Source organism: Heterocephalus glaber, unplaced genomic scaffold (genome assembly GCF_053883595.1).
Source record: "Heterocephalus glaber isolate CG9 unplaced genomic scaffold, H.glaber_assembly_v1.0 deba00001429, whole genome shotgun sequence".
NCBI lineage: Eukaryota > Metazoa > Chordata > Mammalia > Rodentia > Bathyergidae > Heterocephalus > Heterocephalus glaber.
In genome coordinates, this window is record NW_028258294.1 from 12,882,984 (window position 1) to 12,907,479 (window position 24,496).

Below are 24,496 nucleotides of genomic sequence, written 5' to 3' on the forward strand. Positions count from 1 at the left end.
TATCAATATGGAGAATAATAAGGAATACCTAATAATTGTGTGTGAGCACAATATTGGAAGTCGACCAAAAATAATTTGGCTGTCCTAATTTGTAAGTCATTTGGATATGAGGTCTCAAGCAGTGGAGCTTCATTAATCTAAACCAATGCTGGCATTTCAGTAACATGATCCTGCTTCAAACTGAGCTATGGAAAGGAATGAAGGGGCAAAATCAATGCAAACATTTCAAGACTGGATTTATTCACAGTTCCTCATAGGCTGGCTTACTACAGTACATTTATTTTCACAAATCTCATTAGGTTGGAAATGGGGACAAGTATGTTCTGTAGAATAGTTTGAGTATCCCTTACCCAAAATGCCCAATGTGTGTCAGAGTTTAAAGTTTTTCAGATTTTGGAATATTCACACAGACTATCAGCTCCCTAATCCATCATGTTGGCACTCAAAAAGTTTTGAATATTAGAGCACTCCAGATACTATATTTTTGATTAGGAATAATCACCCTATATAACTTTTGCAGTACGGAGGATTGAACACAAGGACTTTGCACTAAGTTACATCCCAACTCCTTTTTATTTTTTGAGACAAGTTCTTGCCAAGTTACTCAATTGCCCAGGCTGGGCTCAAACTTGCAATCCTCCTGTCTCAGCCTCAACTTTTTAACTTTTCATTGGAACATATTACTATCTTCCCCTTTTAAGTTCTTCATTACTCATTTGAAAAAGGTAGAAATATATGTTAAGCAAACAAAATTTGGAGAATGCTGTCATAAGGGATTATTAAAAAATAAGGAGTTTTGACTATTTTATATTAAGTTCTATTTATTAGACAATATCTTCTTTCTACTATTAGGGTATTTTACATTCAAAAATCATATCTGATAAAATAAAAAAATTAATATTTAAATGTAAAACTAACTATTCACTGTATACCTCTACAATAACATGATTTGACTAATAACATGAAGTCTAATTAAATCAGCTATCCCTAAATATATACAGTGGACCCTCCAGTTTTGACCAGCCTGACAAACAACTTAGGTTATGACCAGAGTTTTAGTTTTAACTTATGACCAAAGTCTTGCATTACAACTTGAATGGCTGCTTGTGCTTCCCGACAGTCTCAGATACAGATTTAACCCTTAAAGCGTTCTGGAAGGAACATTACAACATCTTTTCATGTGTGGGGTTAACTGAGAAATCCTGGGCCAATGTTTCCCTAAGGACACTGAGATCTGCCTGGAAGAAAGTGTGGCCTAAAATTACACAGGAGAGAGACTTTGAAGGCTTTGTAGAGGAGCCTGAGCCTTTGGTTGACCAACTTGAGTTACAACCAGCCCTTTGGAATGAATTGAGTTCATAAGTCAAGGATCTACTGCAAATTATAAAAATAAAATGACATAAATTTATATAAAAATGACATACATTGGCACATAAAATTGTATATATTTAAGAGGTATTATGTGATAATTCAAAACATATATATTGTGATAAATTTTGATTTCTATGCTAGATATGGACATATCTTGAATGGTCAGGAAGCATTTAAAAACCAAATTTTCGTACTATAGTCCAGTGATTAGGGGATGACTTTGGAGTGTCTTTCATAAACATTTTCTCTTATACATCTCAGCCATTTCAAGTTGACATTATTATCATTGGGACCCTTATTTCTTTCATATCATATATTGCTACTTACTTTTTAAAAGTCACTGCTTCAGGCACAGCACATATATGATTGCCCCTAATCCACAAACAATCCAAGAGACAGTTATTATGAATCCCATCCATGAGGGATTATCAAAATTAAACTACTTGTGCTCCAGTTCATATTACTAAGAAGTGTCAGACAAGGTCTTCTGTGATGAACTTCAAACTATACTGTCTTCACCATTATGCTTACTGCCTTAATGTTAAGTGTGAAAGGAATTACAGGCAAGCCAAACTATCCCACAAGTAGCTCATGTGCAAGAACTATTCCTCAATCAACACTCTGGGGTCTAACTGAGCCCTGTAATACCCACAAGGAATGAGCAGTTGATGCAATTATTCACCTGAATGTGGGAGCAGACGACTTAGGGAATAATATATGGTCAGTTCCATCCAACTGCCTAAGAAATAAACATTTCTTTTTTTTCCATTGTCTTAGGCTTTGGTCCCTCACTCATAACCCTAAAGCTTCTGCAGAGCCCAGTGAATTCTTTCAAGCATGACTCGTACTTTTTTGTCTTCGTCGTCGTCTCTGTTACACACAGCTACCTAACACTAAAGTAACAGTATAGTAATAAATGCCCAGATCTAAAAAAATTCAGTCATGTGAGGTTTATAAGCCTACAAGCTATTTTTTAGTGTTATAATTGGATCAGTGATACCAACAATGGTAGTAAAAATCATACAATATACCAGTAAAAGTTAATACTATCTTTCAACATTTTCATTTTCTTATAAACTATTTGCACCGATGCCCCAATCTATGCTTTTACTTCTTAGCAGTCCATCTCTGTTACTCTTTGGTGTTAATCATAGTCCTAAAAGCTTCTTATATCCTCTAAACAGCCACTGAAATAGCATGCTTGGTTGCAATAACCTGACATCATAAAAATTATCTCTAAGCATTTAGTTATCAACAATCACTGTTCTAATGAGAAAAGTGCTTCAAACCAACAATGCGCTTGACCTAGGAACTGAATCAGCTACTATAAGTTGTTCTTGGAATTATTACTGCCTTACTATTATAAACTAGTGAATGTTATTAAAATACTAAATAGGTACATTTAAAAAATTTTCCAGTTGAAACTTTCCCTCTTCAGCTGTCTCAAGTTTGTCTGCAGTGTCACACCTGCGAAGTGCTGCTTACAAGGTCATCAGGGATACTTTGGAGAGCATTCTCTTTCATTTTGTTAGTATGTTTGCCAAAAATAATGAATATATTAATTGTGGGGAGCTGGTACATAAAGCCTTCCTTTTTACAAATCATTTGGAATCCTTCACCCTTCCACCATGCCTCCAAGTTCTCTTCTAAATCAGCTTTGCTCTTTTTGGACATTGTCCCTTCATCTTTACCTTTTAACTATGGCTTCATTTTTATTCCCCCAAATTTAGTTAAATATTACTTCTTTCTGCCAGAGATATATGAATTAGAAATATGTGTGCTAAAATTTTTATTTCACACTTTTGAAAAATGTATGCGTTCCTCATTAAACATTTGTGAGGTTTTTTAACCCAGTTTTTAAACATAATGATTATTAGTAATTATTAATAATTTTTATTTTTAAGGAAGTAAATTGCAGAAAATATTAACAAATACCCACTTAAAGACTTCAGTATGACGGAGCTTCTCATATGCATACAAACACTAAGGTTTATATTATGAATCACATAATAACAGTCAAGTTCAACCAACACTTCCAGTAATAAAAGTTTCTAAAATTCCACAGCAGAAAATATCCTACTAGAATACTACTTTTAAGAATTAAAGATACAGAATAGAAAGGGCCCATTTGTTCACTTTGTAACACTTTATTATATTATGGGATATTTTAGATGTGCAAAGCAATGCAGATAACAAAATATGCTTTTAAAATGTTTGGGGCAGGCCCTGTCTCTGAGATCTTCAGACTCTAATATATACAGATATGGTAAAGTTATGAATAAAAAAAATCTCAATAACTAATATACAGTAAGTGAATAGAAAGAGAAAGAATATTATAGAGTAAGAAATACATATCCATGAAATTTTTCTTGAGTGTGAGGGCTGAAAGACTCTAGAGACCAGTAATGTATTTGCAAGGGAAACTTTAGAAAAGAAATAAAGCACTCCTCTTCGACTCAGAATAAACTAAGTTTGATTCTGAGACAAGGAGGATGAGCTCAAGGGTACACTGAAGTTTTTTCTATGGACCACTGATCTAGATGATAGTTGTCAAACATGTATTAGTGAAGATCTTTAATACTGCCAGAGGTAATAAACAAACCTGGACAGAGACTAAGTAATAAATACATATTGATATTCTTTAAATATATTTTTAACCTTTCCATCTGGCGGCAGCCATCAGATAAGCCAAGATGGGTGCGTACAAGTACATCCAGGAGCTATGGAGGAAGAAGCAGTCGGATGTGATGCGCTTTCTTAGGGTCCGCTGCTGGCAGTACCGCCAGCTCTCTGCGCTGCACAGGGCTCCCCGCCTCACCCGGCCGGATAAAGCGCGGAGACTGGGATACAAGGCCAAACAAGGTTATGTCATATACAAGATTCGAGTGCGCCGTGGTGGCCGGAAACGCCCAGTTCCTAAAGGTGCGACTTATGGCAAGCCTGTCCATCATGGTGTTAACCAGCTAAAGTTTGCACGAAGCCTTCAGTCTGTTGCTGAGGAGCGTGCTGGACGCCACTGTAGGCCTCTGAGAGTTCTGAATTCTTACTGGGTTGGTGAAGATTCCACATACAAATTCTTTGAGGTTATCCTCGTTGATCCATTCCACAAAGCCATTAGAAGAAATCCTGACACCCAATGGATCACCAAACCAGTCCATAAGCACAGGGAGATGCGTGGGCTGACATCTGCGGGCCGCAAGAGTCGTGGCCTTGGAAAGGGCCACAAATTCCACCACACTATTGGTGGTTCTCGCCGTGCAGCTTGGAGAAGGCGCAATACTCTCCAGCTCCACCGTTACCGCTAATAGAAGTAATGTTTGTAAAGTTCATAACCTAATAAATAATAAACAATTTAGGACAGTCCTGTCTGCTTAAAAGTGTTAAGTAGTCTGCTGATTATTTCATGAATGCTTTGTCAAATGAAAGTTAAAGTGCAATAATGTTTGAAGACTATAAGTGATGGTGTATCTTTGTTTTAATAAGCTTTTTTGTCTTTGCTTTATCTTATTGGGGAGTTATATGTCAGTGTTTAAAACATGCTGTGTGGTGTATGTAATAGATGTAAAATTATTTAAAAGAGAAGTGCTAAAACTAGCCCTGTAGATCTGTTTGGTGCATGTAATGAAACCTACAGCTTTATTGGAGTAATGCAATGCTCTGCTGTTTTGAAGTGGCTGGTTTTTTGGAGTTTGGCAAATACAAACTTGAAATCAGATAACCCTGTATCATGATCATATGTAGAAAAGATGGGAGCTCAAAAGAATAAACCTGTTGCCAGAGTTTTCTCTTGGAAATGAAATGAATTTGGCTTAGCCTAAACAAAATTGCCTGTCTCCACAGTACCGAGTAAGTTCACATGAAAAGTGTCCAAATTCCTGGTTTGCTCATTTGGCTCCATGGAATTCTGAATTTGATAGATATTGGATATTAGGTAAATGAATTTACCTTTAGGTTTGTGAACTAGTCATGAAGGTAAGGGTGGAAAGCTGGTAATCCAAGAGGCCATTCAGTAACTACCTTAGAATACTTTGAGCCCTGTAGCTACATGGGGGAAAAGTACTGGCCACTTAAAGGTATGTTTTATGTACCTAGCAAACTGTCTTGGGTAAACTCGATTTATCCACTTCCAGAAGAACATTAAGTCAGTTGGTGTCACTGCAAGCTGATGGCTTTTTAATCTTGTCTGTTTTCTCATCCATGGTCAGACTACTGTACTTTTCAAAAAATTTGCTATTCTACAAAGACCACATTTCAATTCAGTTGTATCTTCCAGTGGACAGGTACTATTTCCCAGGTGAAATTTGAGTGTGGGAGAAATTGCCCTTTAACTTTTTCAAATTCTGGGTTTGCTGGCCTAAGAATGGGGGCGGGGGGTTCCTGACTTCAAAATATAATTGATGCTTTCCATGTACCGATTTTTCTTTCTATAGGGACTTCAGGAAGGGTCAGTTGATTTCCAGAAAATACGTGTTAACAGACAAAACCTTGAGACCTGAGCTTTCAATAAAATGAAGAAAGGGTCCATACATTTTGTGTGTAAAGGTTGTTTAAAGAATAAATGTCTACTAAACTAAAAAAAAAAAAAAAAAAAATATATATATATATATATATATACACACACATATATATATATATATATATATTTTTTTTTTTAAATGTGATATGTGTTTATTAAAATGACAGATATAAGGGCCGGGCATTTAGCTCAGTGGTTTCACCACCTGCTATGCAAGCGCAAGGACCCAAGTTCGATCCCGGGTACAAAAAAAAAAAAAAAATGACAGACATAAATAGTTAATTCACTTGACAGTAATCTATTAAAGACATTGATAACTTTCAAATACATTTATGGATTTAAAAACTGTTACGCTTACATATTCCATATATGTCAAATAAAAGTTTTATTAGATTATAGAGTGCTGATTCATGGGAATATAGATGGACATAGGTTTTAAACAAGGTATTTTTTTCATGAATATATACATAAAATATATAAAAATGCCACGTGATACAGAGAATCAAGACTCATGATCTTCACATTTACAGGAATTTATAAAATCTTCTCAGGAAGAAATGTGTTATAATTCAAACTTCTCATTTTGAAAGTAATCCGCAAAATTGAGATATTCTTGAAGTTGACCATATTTCTGCACATACAATAGAAAAGCTAGTTATTTTAATGAAAGCAGTGAAGCTTGACCTTTTCAAACTACAGCCACAAACAGGAATAAATTCATTTCATGGTAATCATGAACAAAAATTATTTTTATTATAAATAGGAACTCAATTTTAAATAAGTATTTCTAACTCAGAAAAGCTTTGGAAAGAAATAATATTATTGTGTAACTGTCTTATAAATTATAATTTTCTTATTATACTGAGTAAAAACGTAATAACTTCAATAACTTATTCAACAAAAATTTGTAAAACATATATCAAATACTGCACTAATGACTGTATAGGTACAGAAATTTAAAGATAACTTTCCCTGTCCCTAAGGAGAATAATGTTAGGTGGTACTACACTAATGACAATCAGTAATAAGTCCATAAAGAAGTGCAGACAATGTTATGAGGGCTCAGAAGACGAGTCATGGCAAGTTGAGGTGACCAGATTTAGCAGACATAAGGTTAATGACAAAAGTTTTCTGCAAGAGCTAAGTGTTCATTTAACAGTGACGCGACAAGGAAATACGGGATTTACTATAATCTGAAGGTGAGAGAGAGAGAGAGAGAGAGAGACATACAGAGATAAAGAGAGAGAATATAGAGAATATGAATAAATTGACCAAAGAGATTGAGATCAAGAATACAAGTACAAAATGGTAGGTTAAGGAGTAGGGTAATAATTTGACAGGAAATGGAATGCTGCTAAAGGCTTGAGAGTATGGGACTGATCTGATCTGAAGTGTATTTTAAGAAAACTGGTAAAATAGCCATTCTAGAATGTTTTGGCAACTAGTAATTACTATATGGCAAGAATTTAGGTCACAGGGTCCCAAATTTGAGGGCTAGCAATGAAGGTAGAGGATAAAGTATAGTAACAAGGTAGAACAAGTTAAGAGAGGAGTCAAGGATGACAGTGAGTGGAATAATGGCAGGGCTATTTACTTCACAGGCCTATTTGGGGAGTGAAAGAGATACATGTGTTCTGTTTTGGTCCCACCATGTACAAAGTGGTAAGTGGTAACTTGAGGAGATTCAGTGATGTAATGGTTTCTGTACTCTGTTTATGAATTCTGAGGGTCTACTCCCAATAAGATGAGAGAAAAAAATCTTGATAACCTTGACTTTTGTGGTAATACAGACCTACATAAGGAATGTGAGGAAGGCACTTTCCTTCTAGATAAGGCCTTGAAACATTTTTATATATTCTTTTTTTTTTTGGTACCGGGGATCAAACTAAGGACTTTGTGCTTGTGAGGCAGGCGCAGCACCACTGAGCTACATCCCCAGGCCTGACTTTTATATATTCTTAAGATGTCTGATTGCCTCACCTTGTTAGGAAAGAAGGAAGAAAAGAACAAGAGGGGAAATAACCTATGGACTACTTAGGTTTTTCATGGCCAGGTACTTAGTTTTTATTAGATACAAGTATTTTAGGATTAGAAACCTATAAAGGCTTGGCTGTTTTATATTATTTTCTTAATATTATTTTTCTCTATTATTTCTAAAACTTGTTTTAGAAGATTAAACTATCTCAGTTATAGTTAAAAAAAGAAGTTAAACTTCTCCTTGCTTTTATTACAAACAATAGCAAACATTAATCACTAACTGCTAGGTCCTATACCAAATGTTTAAAATGTGTTACTCATTTAATCTCCAAATCAAACCTCTAAATTTTATTATTTAGTTCCTATTTTAAAAATGAGAAAACTTAGGCTTAGAGAAGTAAAGTAACTTGCCTCTGAATTCTACTGCTGGTAAGTGGCAGAGTAAATAGCGTAAATTTCTGCTTAAAACTATTATAGTATACTATTTCTAAGTCTTAAAGGGTGAGTCTAGGGTACCATTTTGGGTAAGAAAAAACCCTCAAAACAGAAGTGCCAGTTAGCATTACTTGGCCATCCTCTTCACCACAAGATGCAGCATCCATAGTTTTCCTCCACTGAATCATTGGAGATAAGTCTTATTTTAATAATGAAAATTACGCTCTTATAGTACCAGATGAACCTATTGAGAAAACAGTTGGAATTGTGGGAATGATGTCAGAGCACAAAAGGAGTTTGGGGTCTTTTATTCAGAAGTAGCAGACTGGACCTGAAGAAAGGAATGGATCTGGTAGTACAGCTTCTAGAAGATAAAAGTCTCAAGGCAGAATCTTGTGCAATTGGTACTTTTAAGCAGTGCTTCCCAATCTTTAATCTATTTAAGAATCACTCAATTTTTGAAATATTGAGAGTTTAACATTCTCAAGCATTCTTATTTAATAGGTCTGGGGCAAGGCCAGGGATTACATATTTCTCACAAACTTCTAGGTGATTCTGACATGGCAGTGAAAGGCAATGCTTTGAGAAACATCAGTTTAAGATTTGGAAAAGAAAGAAAAGGGAAAAGATTAAACGGTGGGGACAGAGAAAGAAGAGAAGAAACGGGAAGACTTCAAGGAAGGGAAAAGGTATCTAATAATAATTTAAAGCTTTAATTTATTCAATAATATTTATGCAATACATTCAAAATTTAAAACTGACACTTGATACTCCTGTTGATGTATTTTCTTTTTTTTTTTTGATATATTTTCTAACCTCTTGGTGTTCTTGTATCTATCATGCCATCCCAATAATCTTATCAACTGCCCAGGAAGCCCCATCATCATATGCACTTTCTTCTTAATAAAAAAAGTTAGGATTTTGCCAGCTGCATATTATAGTGTTTTAGAAGATGTATATTTATATTTCAATTTTATAACAATTTTCATATCATTTGCTCTCTTCTTGTATTTCAGTTGCTTCTATATTACTTAAATATCATTAGATTAAAAACAATAATCATAGTTCAACTGTTAGGAGGAAGAACAAGAACAATGAAGTCAAGTTAGCAGGTCTTTGGGGAGACATACTGAGATCCTGAGATAATGGAAGCAAAATGCTTAAAAAAGGGACAAGTAAGAAAAAAAGCAAAGTATGAAATGCAAGGTGGAAGCAGAAAGACAGGAACAAATAGTTTGTGTAAGGCAGAAGAAGGATTTGGAATAACTGGGAAGTGAGAGCAGAAATAGTCACTTAGGTGGGCATTCAAGTGGCACTGAGCCCAGTCATTCTAAAGGGTTAGAGTAACTGTGGCCACAGAACTGCAACCCAAGAAGATAAACATGAGAGAACACGTGCAGTGCTGTTACTCAAAGGCACAAACAGAGGGACAGATAAGAGTGAGGATGATAAATGTAGGAGCACATGACAAATTCTGAATTTCACCACAGCACAAAAGTGCAAATGGGTTTCTGAAAATCCTTTGAGAAAGTCCTAGACAAATATTTTTTAATGAGGGGACACTCAAAAAGAAAATGAAGCTCTTTAATATTTTTATGTGAAAAAAGTACATATTTCCTAAACACGTATGATCTTGAAATGCCTTCAATGCCTAATGCTAAATGTTATATTTTATGCACATCACATTTGACTTTCTTTCCCTAAGAATATGTTTTTTTGCAGATCCTTTGTCTCAAATCTTCTTAAGCTTTCTGTGAGTCACAAAATTATGTGTGAGGCACGTAATCTGGAAATGATTTTTTTGCAAGCAGTTTAATGCATAACAATGCAGTGATTTTTCTACACTTCGTACACAATCCTTTATAAATGTGGTATACCGATAGGTTTTTCAATTCAACTAGAGGGTTGAGAACACTTAAAGTCATCAATATAAGCACTTAAGAATTTAAGTCTGGGAAAATGAATGCTGAGGTTATAGATAAGTGATGGTTCTTCCTTAAGCCAAATGGGAAACCAAAGAGAAGGATGAGGGTGGGGAAAGCATTCAGAGTAGGAGAGGTAGAAGCAAAATAAAAGATAAAAAGCTGAAGAGAATAAAATGAGAGAAGGAAGACTTAAGGATCAAGATGTTAGGGGCAGGCAAGATCATTGAGTGGTGGTTTGAGGTGGGAGGATAATTGTCAAAAGGGAAACCAATCATGATGTCATTCTCTAGACTGGGAGACTTCCACTGAACATGTCCTGAGAAATTCCTGTTTCATTATTCTCTATTTCTTTCCCTCTGCTCATGAGTTTATTTGCTAAGCTCCCCCCCCACCCCATCTTTTACAAATTTCCCTATAACTCAGGTAATGGATCTCAAGTCTGGCCTTTTTCTTTTTTTTCCTTTTTCTTTTTTCAGTAGTTGGGATTGAACCAAGGGCCTTCACACTGAGCTATATCCTCTGCCCTTTTTTTATTAAATTTTGAGACAAAGTCTCTCTAAGTTACTAATTTTCCCAGGCTGGGCTCAAACTTGTGATCCTCTTGGGTTAGCCTCCCAGAGTCCTGGGATCATAAGCATGCACAACCATGCCCAGGTCCTTTACCCCTTTCCCCTTTCCTTTCTCTTTCTTTCTTTTTAAGACTAAATATACTGTTGATTTGAGTTGCTTGAAAAAAATCTCTCTTAAATATCCATGTAACTAGACTTGTTTTAAAAGACTGCAATAGTATTATTTGTTCTTCCATGTACCAGACAAAACTAAAAGCTCTGTGAGTAGACCAGAGCTTATGAGCTGCCAGCGGATTCTGGGAATCCAATGCACTCTTCAAAACTACCACTTCATCCCTATTATCAAATTTAGTGCTCAACAGGATATGGGGGAATCAAAATCAGTACAGTGGCCTGAACCTCTGCATTCCCCTCAATCTTCAGTTACTGTGCTCACTACTCAGTCTCATGTCCTCAAGAAGAGGATGTGGGTGGTATTAGAACTGGCAGCTGAGGTTCTTTCCTCTGACTGGTACCAGGTGCTTCTTCAGACTCAGGTCAACAAGAACTGTTCTAAAGAATAGGAAGCAGACAAGCAGAAGTGAGTCCTACATTTTGTCAAAGAAAATAAGGGAACTTAATATATATATAAGGAGTACACATGCAGAAGTGAAAGGACAGAGGTCCTTCATTAAGGGACAGCATTATTGCTCAATGAAATTTACCTGATGAGCAGAGTAAATTCTTGGAATATCAGGGGATCTATTCAGGGTAGAATAATGATAAGCATGAAAGGAATGGGTGGAAGAAGAGAAAATACGAAAAAAAAAAAAAAAGAAAAAAAAACAGGGAGAAAAGAGATCCTCTTTTAAATGTCACTGTCTTCTAATCATTTGTATCTTTTTGCTGGTCATAATTAGGCCCCAGAATCTACAGAATGGAGTGGTTCTAATATTTCACTTTACCTCTTTAATCCAGCCACTTTCTTTCGACTGAAGGAAAATTCTCTCCACTGTTTCTTTAACTTGTTCATCCTCAACTTCTTCTGTCTTTGCAATGGAGCAACATTCCTGGTATAGTTTGAATTTAAAATGTTTCAGTTTATGGTAAATTCTGGTGCGATCAGCACAAATTCTGCCAACAGTAAACACCTAAACCAAGAAATAAACAATATAATCTCACATATGAAGTAAATCATGTAGTAATATATATACAACATTTCAGATTTTCTTTAATAGAATCTAGCAAATTAATTTTATTTTAAATGTTTATATAATGATCCCGCTGTCTTCTCTTTTACAGTCAACAAAAACTGAGCACCCTATGTTTCCAGTATTGGGCTAGGCACTGGAGATAGATAAGGGAAAGGTTTACTGTCTTGATTAGGGATGTACAGTCTTGGGATTATAAAACAATGTGATAAATGTAATGTTTAAGATACTATCAAGAGGCTAGTGAGGAGTGACATTTAATCCAATCCAGAGAGAAGGAAGGTCCCCAAATCCGTGTTGCTTGAACTAAATGATCAAAACACAGTTAGTCAAGTTTGGGGAGGAAGAGAGAAATGGTTTGTAAGGCAGAAAGATGGACATACATGAAAGCAAGAGAAAGCTGTACATTGCATATACATATTTGATAATGTTCAATAGATAAGCCAAGACTATGTTGGCAAAATCAATTTAAGTTATATCATGATGATTGGCAACAGTCAGAGTTGAGGCATTTTCTTTTGAAGATGGTATTCTGGATAGCTTATAACCTTTCTTAAGATCCCCCAAAGCTGAAGAAAAGCATGTTTAGATTTCTGTTCATGCTCCTGTGAAAATCTTCCTGCTTTTCAGATCATTAGAATTAATTAGGTATTATAATTTGCTTTTTTCTTAAATTAGCTTTTCCATTTCAACATTATCATCAAACCAGTCCTGGTAGTGAAGAGTATTAAAATAATTCAATAGTCAATATATGTCCCTTAGGAAAAAAAGACATTAGAATAGTTGCAGTGCCTTTTCAGGGTTCCTTGGGTTCTATTTCTGCCATCAAAGTCAAGTGTGAGGGAAAGGTCTTCTATAGCTGTTCTAGATAAAATATAGTCAAACAATATTGCAATTTGTAGTTCTATCATACTGTAGTCTCTATTTCCACAAAATAAGAGAAATTTATCTGTATAGAAATTTTAAGTTGCAATAAAGAAGTATTTAAAATTCTTATTTTAATTTTTCCTCTATGAAACAAAAGTAACATTTGAAAATATTTCTTTTAATTTTAACTTCTGCCTTCTTAGCATCCACTTAGTTTTATAAAGGTGATAACCCCAAATGATCTTTAGAATATTCTCACACTATTTTCCCTAAACATGAACACATTTTACATGCAAAAGCCTAATTTTATAAGGCAGAACCCTAGTCTTGTAAGGTTTCATAGAAAACAGTGGCTTATTATTCCAAATGGACTTGTTCCTTACCCTATACCTGTTTTTATGTGTATTGTTACAGCCCACATCACATGAATTGATGAATACAGTGCAGAACAGCTTACACTGCAGTATTTTATTTGTATAAAGTACAGTAAAAACTAATCTATGCTTAGAATAATTTTTTTATATGTTCAGAAATTTACTCAGAGCTACTTCTACTTATCTAGTTACATTTCCATACAATAAGGAAACCTGTGTAACAAGAAAGATAGTATCAAAAAGATTAAATGCTGCCTGAGTGTTCACAAAGCAGATAAGCAGGATGAAATATAAATGATTACTGATCTGTGCAGTTTAGCACATTTCTATGAACTGATAAATCTGAGGATAACTGAGTCACCTGTTATCAATGAGAACCAAGTAAACCTATATATCCAAAGATATATAGCAAAAGGATGCTAAATTGCAAAACAGTAGAAAGAGCCTGATTTGATTAGATACATCATGTAGATGTATAAATTAATATGAGATAACAAACTAAGGCATGGAAATAGCACAAAACATGCATTATGTATACATGGAAATATCCAGCTAACTGCAGGTAATTTTTTGAGTTACTTACATAGGCTCTCATTTATTTATTTGCTTTAATTAAGTTATTCATTTATTTCTATTAGGATATGTTTGGAGTATGTAATTACATTCATCATAGGGGTTGGTACATGTACATAATATATTTTAATTCTTTTTATGTCTCCGTCCCTCTCCTCCATCTCCTGGTCTCATTTGCAAAAGATCTACGTCCCTGTTTCCTCACCTATCTTTCAGTTTGCTCTTTATTTATACTTTGGGTTTCTCATTTAAGAGAAATCATGTTATATTTATGCTTGTCTGATTTATTTTACTTAAAATTATAGTCTCCAAGGTACAGCTGTCTCATTTAATATACAGAGAAGCCAGCCCCTTGTGGAAGTAAATGTATGGAGCACAAACAAACAAACAAAAACATACTCAAGGAAAGGGAGGGATGGGAAAAGTTTGAAGAAACACTGCAATAGTTTGACCAAGGGATTCTATTTCCTCTTGATCTGTTTTTTTTAAAATGTGGGCACATTATACATTGCCACTTGCCTCAAAATTACTACTCTTCCCATGAGATCTTAAGCATCTTAAGGAGTCCAGACAGACTATGTGTAAAACTAAAAAGTGACTCAAATTTTTGTTTTTAGTTTTCTCAGCTGCCTTTCAAGCTTTATATCCTTCTTTGCTCCAGGTAACAATCTCTCTCTCAACAGTGCTCTCAGAATTCACTACAATCTGGTGGTCCAAGGCTTCTTATTTCAGTACCTGGCCCAACACCACTGTAACGAAATTATTCCTATTAATTGCATTTTCTATCAAAGCATACATTTGAAGAAGCTAATCTCTGGTAACTGAAGAAGAAAGTTTTATCATTAAACAAATTCACTGTTACATAAGTTCTTTTTAAATATTATGTACACCTTTAAAAAGGGCTGTAATCCCAGAATCTCACTTTTATGTTATTACAAGCAGCATCACAAAATGGAGAATTAAAATAATAGATTATTTCAAAATAATCTGAGGGTAGGTGTCGGGGTGAGACAGTCTCTTTCAGGCTCTGGATTATAAACAGGATTGTTTCTCCCACTTTTTTACATACATGCATTGACGCTGTATTTATATGCTGTAAGTTTTACTAAGTGAGTCTTCATTTTAAAGAAAAATTTACCAAAAAAAATCATTAAAGAAGTTCAATCTTACTTAAAATATACAACAACTGGGTTAAGGTTTACATATAATTAAATACAAAAATCAACATTTTTGCACAGAAATGTACACACTGCTTAATTCACTTTCTTTTTTCTTTTTTTTTTTTTGGTACCGGGGATCGAACTTGGGACCTTGTGCTTGCGAGGCAGGCGGTGGAACCGCTGAGCTAAATCCCCGGCCATGCTTAATTCACTTTCATCAAGCATTACTTGACAATATTATACTTTATCATTGATTTAAAAATACTCTGCTACTTAAAAAAGATATCAACCTTTATCTTAAGATAGTCTTATCTGCATGCATTTAAACAGACAATTTATTTCATTTTTCCATATATTTAACTTTAATATTTTTTCCATTGTGTTGTGGCTATATTAATACTCTTATGTAATGAGATCTCTTTTATTTTTTAGATGTTTGAATCAACTACTTACATATATATTTTGCAGTACTAGGGACTGAACCCAGGGCCTTTGTATACTGTACTGGATCCCCAATGATTCCTCTCCCCTCTTTTGAGAAAAGGTCTTATTAGGTTGCCCAGGTGAGACTAGAACTTGTTATCCTCCTGCCTAAGCATTCCTCAGAGCTGGAATTAAAAGTATGGGCCACTCCACTGGGCTTGTATACGATCATTATTCCTTGACAGGAATGCCAAAGCTCTAGAAATGGTTTTCAAACTACACTTTCCTCTCCTGGGTAAGTTATAGATAGCAAAGACTATGAATATTCAGCAATATATTGGATCTCTAAAACTGTACATGATCTTTTCAGTATTAAATCACTTTTGCTAGGGTTCTAGGGGTCTTATCCCATAAGAAGTCACAGATCAGTCTTTAAACAATGCAGAAATTGCTGAGAAAAGAAATGTGTTTTTATAGTAACAAAATATTAAAGCCCAGTTCTGAATTCACCATACAAATACAAATTTTCTAAGTGACTCTTGGAATCCATATTGTGGAGGATCTAGTCTGTTAATGCCCAAGAGTACTGAGGAATCACACTACCTAGGATAGCAGAAGAATTCAAATAAATAGTGTTTCTACTATAAAAACAGGGAGGATTTGGGGATAACTTTGGCTCTGTATCACTCCAAACACACATACCCTTCACGGATATGCACTCACTATAGGAAACATTCAATAGTAATATTTTTGCATTTATACATGCAGCTTTCTTATAAAGATTAAATAAACAATAGTCAGGGTCTACACTTTGCATCAGTTCACATTGTGCTGCTGTGCTCTTTTCTATCAAATACTTATTCTTTAATATTCTCTGTTCATTCAAAAATTAATACTATTTTAAGTACAAGGTGATTACTTCTAACATACTTCTTATGTAGTCTAAGTTGAAGCATGGTGTTCTTTGAATTCTCATGGTAGAATAGATAGCCATCTTCAATTACTTACTTACGGACTACTAGTTTGATGGATTATCTACCATAAAATTATCCACTTTGTCAAGTTCTCCTTTGGACTCAAAGGCAATCTCTGCTTCTCCTGCCCCAGTGATCTTTCTAATCATTTTCATTTTGCATCCTCCCCTCCCCACAGTTCAGGTGATAGCTATATCTATATCTATCTACAGAAGATGCAGCAATTATATCACTGAATTAGAAATGAATATGCTATAAAAGGCATACTTTTCACATTCAAAAACTGTACTTTCTTTCTTTGAATTATTTCCCTTCATAGTTTTCTCTACTTGTAAAACTTAAGGTTATGTATAAAAGCTTATAAAATTTCTAAATATTGGAAATTTCTAAATATTTAAAACTAAAATTTAAAAAAATATACCTGTTTATCATGAGACATGAAGTCATCGGTTTCCATAGTTCTGATGTTATACAACTTTCCTGATAAGTGCACTGAATATTTACAGTAGCGATGCAATCCACAAGCCTGGCAAGAACAGTTTTCAGGATTCTTCAAATGGATACGTACATTAGAATAATTTTCCACCCGCTCCTGAAAACAATTTAAAAATATTAGGGAGCTTAAAATAAAAAAAGCAAACTAAGAATCCAACCAAATTAAAATTGACCTTAGAATCACAATGAGAAGTAACAAATGCAAAACACACTGGTATTTCTTACTTTTAACACTCAGAACATAGCAGGTGTTTGACATATTTTTAAATGAAATTTTAATCTTAGCTATTAAATTAAAAGAAATCAGATGAGGAAAAAATTAGATTTGTATCTCACACTTAAGAGTGACTACTAAGTAGTATACTTGATAGAGTTTACTTCTTTTCTATCATCTCATTGCTTAATTATCATTAATGAGGTATTAGTTAAAAATAGGAATGAATGAACAGAAAAAAAAGATTACATCTTAGCGAGGTCAAAGTTGAGAAAAGAATCACATTCATTCTTTATTGTATAAATTATATTTTCCACAAAACATTACAAAAATTATTTAATTCTCCTGTTACAGCCTTGGGAAAATAAACATATTGGAATTATGACTGTCACATGTGTGCCAGGGATTTAGCTCAGTGGTTCTGCTGCCTGCCTCGCAAGCGCAGGGTCCTGAGTTTGATCCCCAGTACCAAAAAAAAAAGACTGCCACATGTTCAGCATCTGATCTGTCAATCAGTAAACAAACTGAAAAAACAGTTGGCATGCATAAATAAGCTTTATTAAGCTGTGAAGTTACTTGTGCTTGAGTATTTTCCCTTACACTCTAAGGCCTGGGCTACGGATAGTACTGTTCCAATTTGTAATTAATATGTGAACTACACATAATAAACATATTATCATAGTTACTAATCCACATTAATAGCCTCTTCCAGCCCGATGGCAAAAATATACAATAGCTTTCTTTGCACACTATGATTTATACATTGTTTTGTCTGCTTTTCCTATTTCTCATACTTTATGGCACTTCATGACACATATCATTCATTGGCTGAAATTCAGACCAAATAGGTGATTAGCTTTTCTTTCTCCTTCTGTAGAACTCATGGAAGCATAGGTTGAGATAAAACCTCTGAGATAAAAGCCATTGGCTTGGTTCCTGAGTGTGTACAATGAACAGAGCATTCCTAGTGACTAATTTCATGTATGTGACAAATGTACTTTGTTGGATTAAACTACTGATATTTTGTTATTCATTTATTTTATTTGTCATATTACATATTACTTATTTTATCAACTGTAGTATGTTATGCTTTCTTTCTCCTTCCTTCTTTCCTTCCTTCTTTCCCTCCCTCCCTCGAATAGAACTCAGGACCATGTACTTGCAAGGCAGGCGCAGCGCCACTGTGCCTCCCAAAGCCTCATGTGTTTGGAAGGTGATTAGATCATGAGGGGTACTACACTCAACAGTAGATTAGTTCACTGATGAATTTACAGCTGACTTGCTAATAGGAGGTAGGTCACAAGGTGCATTACCTGGAAGGCTCTATCACCCTCCCTGGGCTCTATCGGCCTTCTCTTCTCTTTGCTTCCTGGCTACCACACCTATCTTCTGCCAGGCCCTTTTATCATGCCATTTTTGCCTCACAGCCTGGAGACCATGGAATGAAACTTCTGAAATTTTGAGTCCTAATAAGCTTCTCTTGCTTTTAGTTGTGAGTGTCAGTTGGGTATTGTGTCTCAGCAATAAGAAAATAACTAACACACAGTGTAACTCTTTTATTTATCCTAATATCTTACTGAATCATCTATCCATGTCTCTAATAATTTTGTGCATTTTATAGTTATTTCAACATGGGTTTATTACTACAGCCTAACATAGCATAGAGGGATGGATTTTGGAGTCTGAAAGAAAATAGATTAAAATATTGGCCTAACTATTACCCATGAAACCTTATGTTACTTAATTTTTCTGAGATTGTTTCCTTGATTGTAAAATAGAGGTGATACTATTGCCTTCCTCATAGGGTATTCTGAAGAGAAAATAAGATACTTTACATGTGAATCACTTGGCAAAAGTTAAGTACATACTATTTTTCTTTCTATTAAAGAAAAGTAGCTGCTGCTGTGGTACACATCTGTAACCCCAGCACTGAGGGAACCAGAGGAAAGAAGAACTTGAGTTTAAGTTCCTTGTGGGCAACTTAGAGAGACCCTGTCTCAAAGTAAAAAATAAAAAGGGCTAGAGATGTAGCTCTGGGGTAGAATGCCTCTGGATTTGATCCTCAGTATTGCAAGAAAGAAAGATAGAAAATTAAATAGAAAGATAGAAAGAAAGAAAGAGAGAGAGAGAGAAAGAGAGCGAGAGGGAGGGTGGGCAAATTAGAAGGAGGGAGGGAGCAAATGATTATGCCATGTTATAAGAGCTGTATCCATTTTATCTTCAAATTAAATGGATCTCTTTAAAGGTAAATATTGTCTGTATCTGAGGAAGAAACTGGAGTACAGAGAGGTTGAAAACCAAAAGAAAAGAGAAATATATAGTAGCTTTAAACTCAAGTCACTCTTCACCTTAAAGTCTTGTAATTCTATAATCATGTAACTGTCTTAAATCCAACTATTTACACCCAATTATCACCAGGTAATTCAAGGATGAACAGGCCTTGGATGAAACCAAATACTTTGACTAAATGAGATAAAATGGTTAATTATTTAAGTGTTAGAGGGATTTTATGTAACTTGAACTTTCAATACTTACTGTTTTCCTTTTAAGAATGTTAGAAATAGGTGAGAAATCCTTAAAAATCATATAGTACATCCTTTAATATTAGAGATCATAAAATAGATTTCTCGAGAATAGCATAAGATCCAGTAAATCTTATAAATTAAAAGGGTAAGTTCCAAAATTGGCAGAATTACAGAATCTTAAGGTAGAGAAGAGGTCATGTATTACATAGGCCAATGTTTCCCAAACTATTTTATGGAAATCAAGTATCTTAGGAAGAATAACAACCATTTCATTAAAAGGAACCTCAAAGTAAAACAAAAATTTGGAAAGTGCTACCTTCTATTTCACCATCTTGAATTCAGATTTAAAGTATAAATTCACATATTAATGTTCCTGAAAAGTCCTTCAGTAAAGATTATAGTTTACGTTTAACTCACTGTTTCTCAAACTTCTTTGTCTATGTAACTCTCTTTTCTGAAATAACAACTCCATGAGAAATATATTCTCTTTTTAAAAGATAGCCTAAGCCCTAGAAATGTTCTAAAGTTATTTGTCATTTACAACCTCTTAATTACTAATAAGTTTAGGGGGCCGGGGATTTAGCTCAGTGGTTTTGCCGCCTGCTGCGCAAGCACAAGGACCCAAGTTCGATCCCTGGTACCAAAAAAAAAAAAGTTTAGTGTGCAAGATCAACAGAATAATGTGATCTACAGAATAATGGTTTTTAGAAAAGACAAGAAATAATAAGCTGATTATTCAATAAAGAGAAATGCTAATACTTTAGAAGATTATTCTGACTGGACACTGAAATGCTAAGAGGTTCCCTCCCCAATTCCCCTGTCAGAGACTCAAAAATAAACTGTATACCTTATATTGCTCTTTCCAACGACTCCTAGAAGATAAACTCTCCAGTCGGGGCTGAACAAAGCGGTTATCCAAATAGTGAAGAGATGTCAACATATCTTGTGCATATGATTTTTGCCTGGTCCCATCTATTCAGATCAACACAATAATAAAAATAATTATATTATCCATGTAAAGCACTGAAAAAATTGAACATTTAAGGATATCTTTTCATGGTTTTATGAAGATGGTTGACCGGAAGTATTTAAAATTAGAAACAAATTAATTAAAATATTATTTCATTAGAGCATGAGGGGGAAAATCAGGATAAGAGACTACCGTTCTCTTCGTAAGTATCAAACTTTAACATTATTTTTGCTAGAAGAAAAACCTTGCCAAGTTATCTTTTTTATTCTCTTATGCAAAACTGACACAGATTAACCATTTAATTCCAGATAAAATTTAAAGCTGACTAGGCTTCCAAGTCCCTCTGCAATTGGCTCCATTCTATTAATCCAGTGTTAATACCTCCTCATGTCAACAACCAGAATCCTTTTTTCAAGCTATCCCTTTTCCATAGAATGTTTTCTTTAGAATCCTTCACAATTTGAGATGCCTCATTTGGTTTATATTATATTCTCTCTTTATACATATCTGTCACAGCCTGTGAAGTTAAGCATTGATTTTTTTGTCTTTGAAATTTTCTTAATGAATATAATCTGGTTAATTTATATTTTCTAAAATCACTACACATTCAAACACTTATGGCTTACAAAGAACTCATCTCTTCTCTCTCTTCCTCAATTCATTCCATTCTGGCTATAAGGCCTTCTAGTTGTTCTTGAATACACTAAACTTCTTTCCTAAGAGTCTTAGAACTTGTTGTACCCCTAGGTACATGTATTACTTCTTCCCACATTTCATTTATTTTTTTATTTAAAATTTACCTTTTGAAAGACATTCTTTGATCTTAATATATAGTGCAGACTTTAATTTCCCTTACTATCCTTTATCCTACTTTATTTTTTCCAAGAACTAGATTACATTATGATACATATTTATTCACTCATTTATTGTCTGTCTTTTCCATTAGACTTTAAACATGAACAGAAATCTCATGTTTTAGTCATTGCTATATCACCAGCCCTTAAGTAGTTCCTTGTCCATAGTAAGCATTCAATAAATTATGAATAAAATCCTATTCTGGTACTTAAGTAGGTATTCAACAAAACATATTTATAGCCTATTAAATCCAGATTTTGGCCTGGATGTAAGAAACACATTTATACATCAACTGTAGTTCTTCTCACTCTCTAATAAGGGAAGAAAACAAAAATTATTTTCAATACAATATGAAAAATACATTACATGAGTGCTACCATCTCATCAGGATGGTGGCATGAATAAGAGAGTGAAAAATATTACTTGAGTGGGTCATAGACAGCTTTCATAGTGGAATGTTTAAATCTCATCTGGGAAATCTGGAGTAAAAGGAAATTATATTCTAAGAAAAAACAAAAGCCTTAAAACATAAATAGTATGTAAATTCTGGTGAACTTACAGAAGTTGGACTGCACAAGAGTACCGAAGTACCCTGCTGATTTGTAAGCATACGTCAGGGCAAGGCCCTGTCACATATTTACCTTCTATATATCTCAAGAAATACTAGAATGTTTTTTATATGAAACACTAGGATCTTTCTTATATGAAACGCTAGGATGGTTTTATATTTTTGGTATGGTTTGTCCTTGAAGGAACAACTGGTAAATCTTAATGATGGTTCATTATTTTGTTTGTTGCTTAAAACTTGGAAAAAAAATTGTTCCAAACGTGCTATTAACTTACCATACAATGAGGGGCTGGGGATTTAGCTCTGTGGTTCCACTGCCTGCCTTGCAAGCGGAAGGACCCAAGTTCGATCCCCGGTACCAAAACAAACAAACAAAAAAGGCAAAAAACAAAAAAGAAACAAACAAACAAAAGTACTTACCATACAATGTTCTCAGAAAAGAGTCATCTAAAGCATTGATCAGCAGAGCCTTTACCACTCTTTCAAAGTGAGTATAGTGGTCACTAAAAGAATCTGAAATTAATTTAAAATAAATATTAGGATCTGACAGACAAAACAATTCACTGAATGCAATAGGCTCCTTTTCCTACTTGAAGAAACTAATATTTTTTTATTTTTGGTACCAAGGATCGAATTCAGGTCCTTGCGCTTGCACAGCAGGAGGCGAAACCACTGAGCTAAATCCCCGGCCAGAAACTAATATTATAAATAGCAGAAATAGCTTAATCATCCTATAGATGTCTTGGTAACTTGAGCAGATCTCTATTTTCTAAATTTTCTGGCTTCTAGTCCAATTTTTCTACTTACTATTTCAAGTTTTTACTTCTTAAACTTATTAAGGGAAAGTATTTCAGGGAATATTAAGAGATATGTCGTAAAAAGTATCAAAATCATACCTTATACAACTAAGTTTATCAACTGAACATCTTGTGTGACAGCCAGAGGGAAAAAAACCTCCAAAGACAGACTGTTTAATATGCCTTAATCTGTAAAGCTCATTATACATGATATTGTTCAAGAAACTGCTACCCTAGCCAGAACCCTAATGGCTATAAAAACTCCATTTCTCTTTCTGCTGCGCCAGATTTGAAATTTGTCACATTAATTTAGCAAGGTTGTGTCTTCTTCTCTATCCCACACCACCTACATAAGACTGCTTTCCCACTGATCTAGTCTCACAGATAAAACTGTCTGTTGTGACAGGTCAGGCAGTGATGCTATTACCATTACTTTTGAGTGAGGGTTTACTATTGCTGTGGAAATATTCCCTTATCAAATATGACCCCTTCCTCGATCCAAATGGTCATCACGGAATATCTGTCCTGCTTTGGGCACCTAAAGGAAAGTAAGACCTATCATTATCAACAAGAGTATACTTGGCTTCTTTCCAGTTAAAGTCAAAATAAAGATGGGACTGAACATAAAATAACCTTCGTACTTATATTTTTGTTAGTAAAAGGGCAATGCATATGTTTTTCAGACTTCAGTGAAAATTTTAGTCTGTGTTCTTTTCTAAGAATACACCTATGGAGGTGCTGAAGTAATCAAAATATAGCAGTAAAGGTAAATAATGACAGATAATGTGCATTGGGGCCTGAGACTTCAGAGGGTCTATCATCATTGAAAATTAAAAAAAAAAATCATAGCCATTAATGAGTATAACATTTTCTTTAAAATTAGCAGAGCAAAATTGGGAAATGAAATGCAGTAGTACTTCAAAATGATTCAACTTTGACTAGACTTTCATTAAACTCTGGATGTAACATAACATTTCTATATAGCTTCATGTTAAATTAATCTAAACACATTCTGGCACTTCCTAAAGTGTGTTAACAGAAAACTATTCTGGGAATATTAGCATTTATATTGAAAAGTCAAATTCATCCTCTGTGCACCTAAGATTAACTGTCAAACACTCAGAATTTTTTACTCTACTATGTTTTAAATGTGTTGATGCTTAGTTATTCATCTGCTATAGTTTTATACAGTGCTGCTCTACTCAAAGACTCTCACAGTGTTTCTTTATGATTGGGAAGAAAAGGATAACAGAGATCAGAATCACTTGCGGAGCATTTTCCTAACCACAGGATCCCTCTCCTATCAATGTGCATTAGAATCTTTCAAAAAGATCAGAAAGAAAACCCTTATTTTATTATGGTTGAGTTGATAGGTGGGTGGTGATAGATTATGCTGAATTCTCCAGCTTAAAAATAATTAATATTATTAAGCAAGTATATGACAGCTATCATTCTAAGCAGTTAGATACATTGCTTCATTTCTCACAATAAACCTATGAGCTACTATTACCCTCAGTTTATTTTTAGTGGAGGAAATGAAAGGATGAAAAATTTTTCTAGTTAAGAGTTAGAATCATGGTTAGAACTCATGTAGTCTGCTTGCAGATTTCATGCTCTTATGCCTTAAACAGATGTTAAGCATGATAGTAAGATTTCATATTATCTTTCAAAGCACAGAAATTAGACTTGGATGTAGAATTGGAGAAAATGAAAATTTC

The 24,496-nt window shown here is 34.4% G+C and overlaps 1 protein-coding gene and 1 pseudogene across 8 annotated transcripts in view; one reads left to right on the plus strand and one right to left on the minus strand.

The window, feature by feature from the left end:
• Positions 1–3,257: 3,257 nt before the first annotated feature.
• Positions 3,258–4,734, plus strand: LOC101720482 (large ribosomal subunit protein eL15 pseudogene; annotated as a pseudogene). Its single transcript, XR_015451551.1, has one exon. The product of XR_015451551.1 is annotated as a large ribosomal subunit protein eL15 pseudogene (transcript).
• A 1,519-nt stretch (positions 4,735–6,253) lies between these two features.
• Ccdc82 (coiled-coil domain containing 82) overlaps positions 6,254–24,496 on the minus strand; it is a 31,430-nt gene continuing 13,187 nt past the window's right edge. For 6 of the 7 annotated variants that reach the window (XM_004838083.4, XM_013069646.3, XM_004838081.4 and 3 more), the window contains 5 exons: positions 22,402–22,494; positions 20,436–20,560; positions 16,776–16,946; positions 11,738–11,923; positions 6,254–6,518 (listed from right to left, as the gene is read on the minus strand). In XM_004838083.4, the coding sequence (XP_004838140.1) occupies positions 6,450–6,518; positions 11,738–11,923; positions 16,776–16,946; positions 20,436–20,560; positions 22,402–22,494 (644 nt within the window). In that variant the 3' untranslated portion in view covers positions 6,254–6,449. The other variant, XM_087212115.1, reaches the window with a different exon arrangement.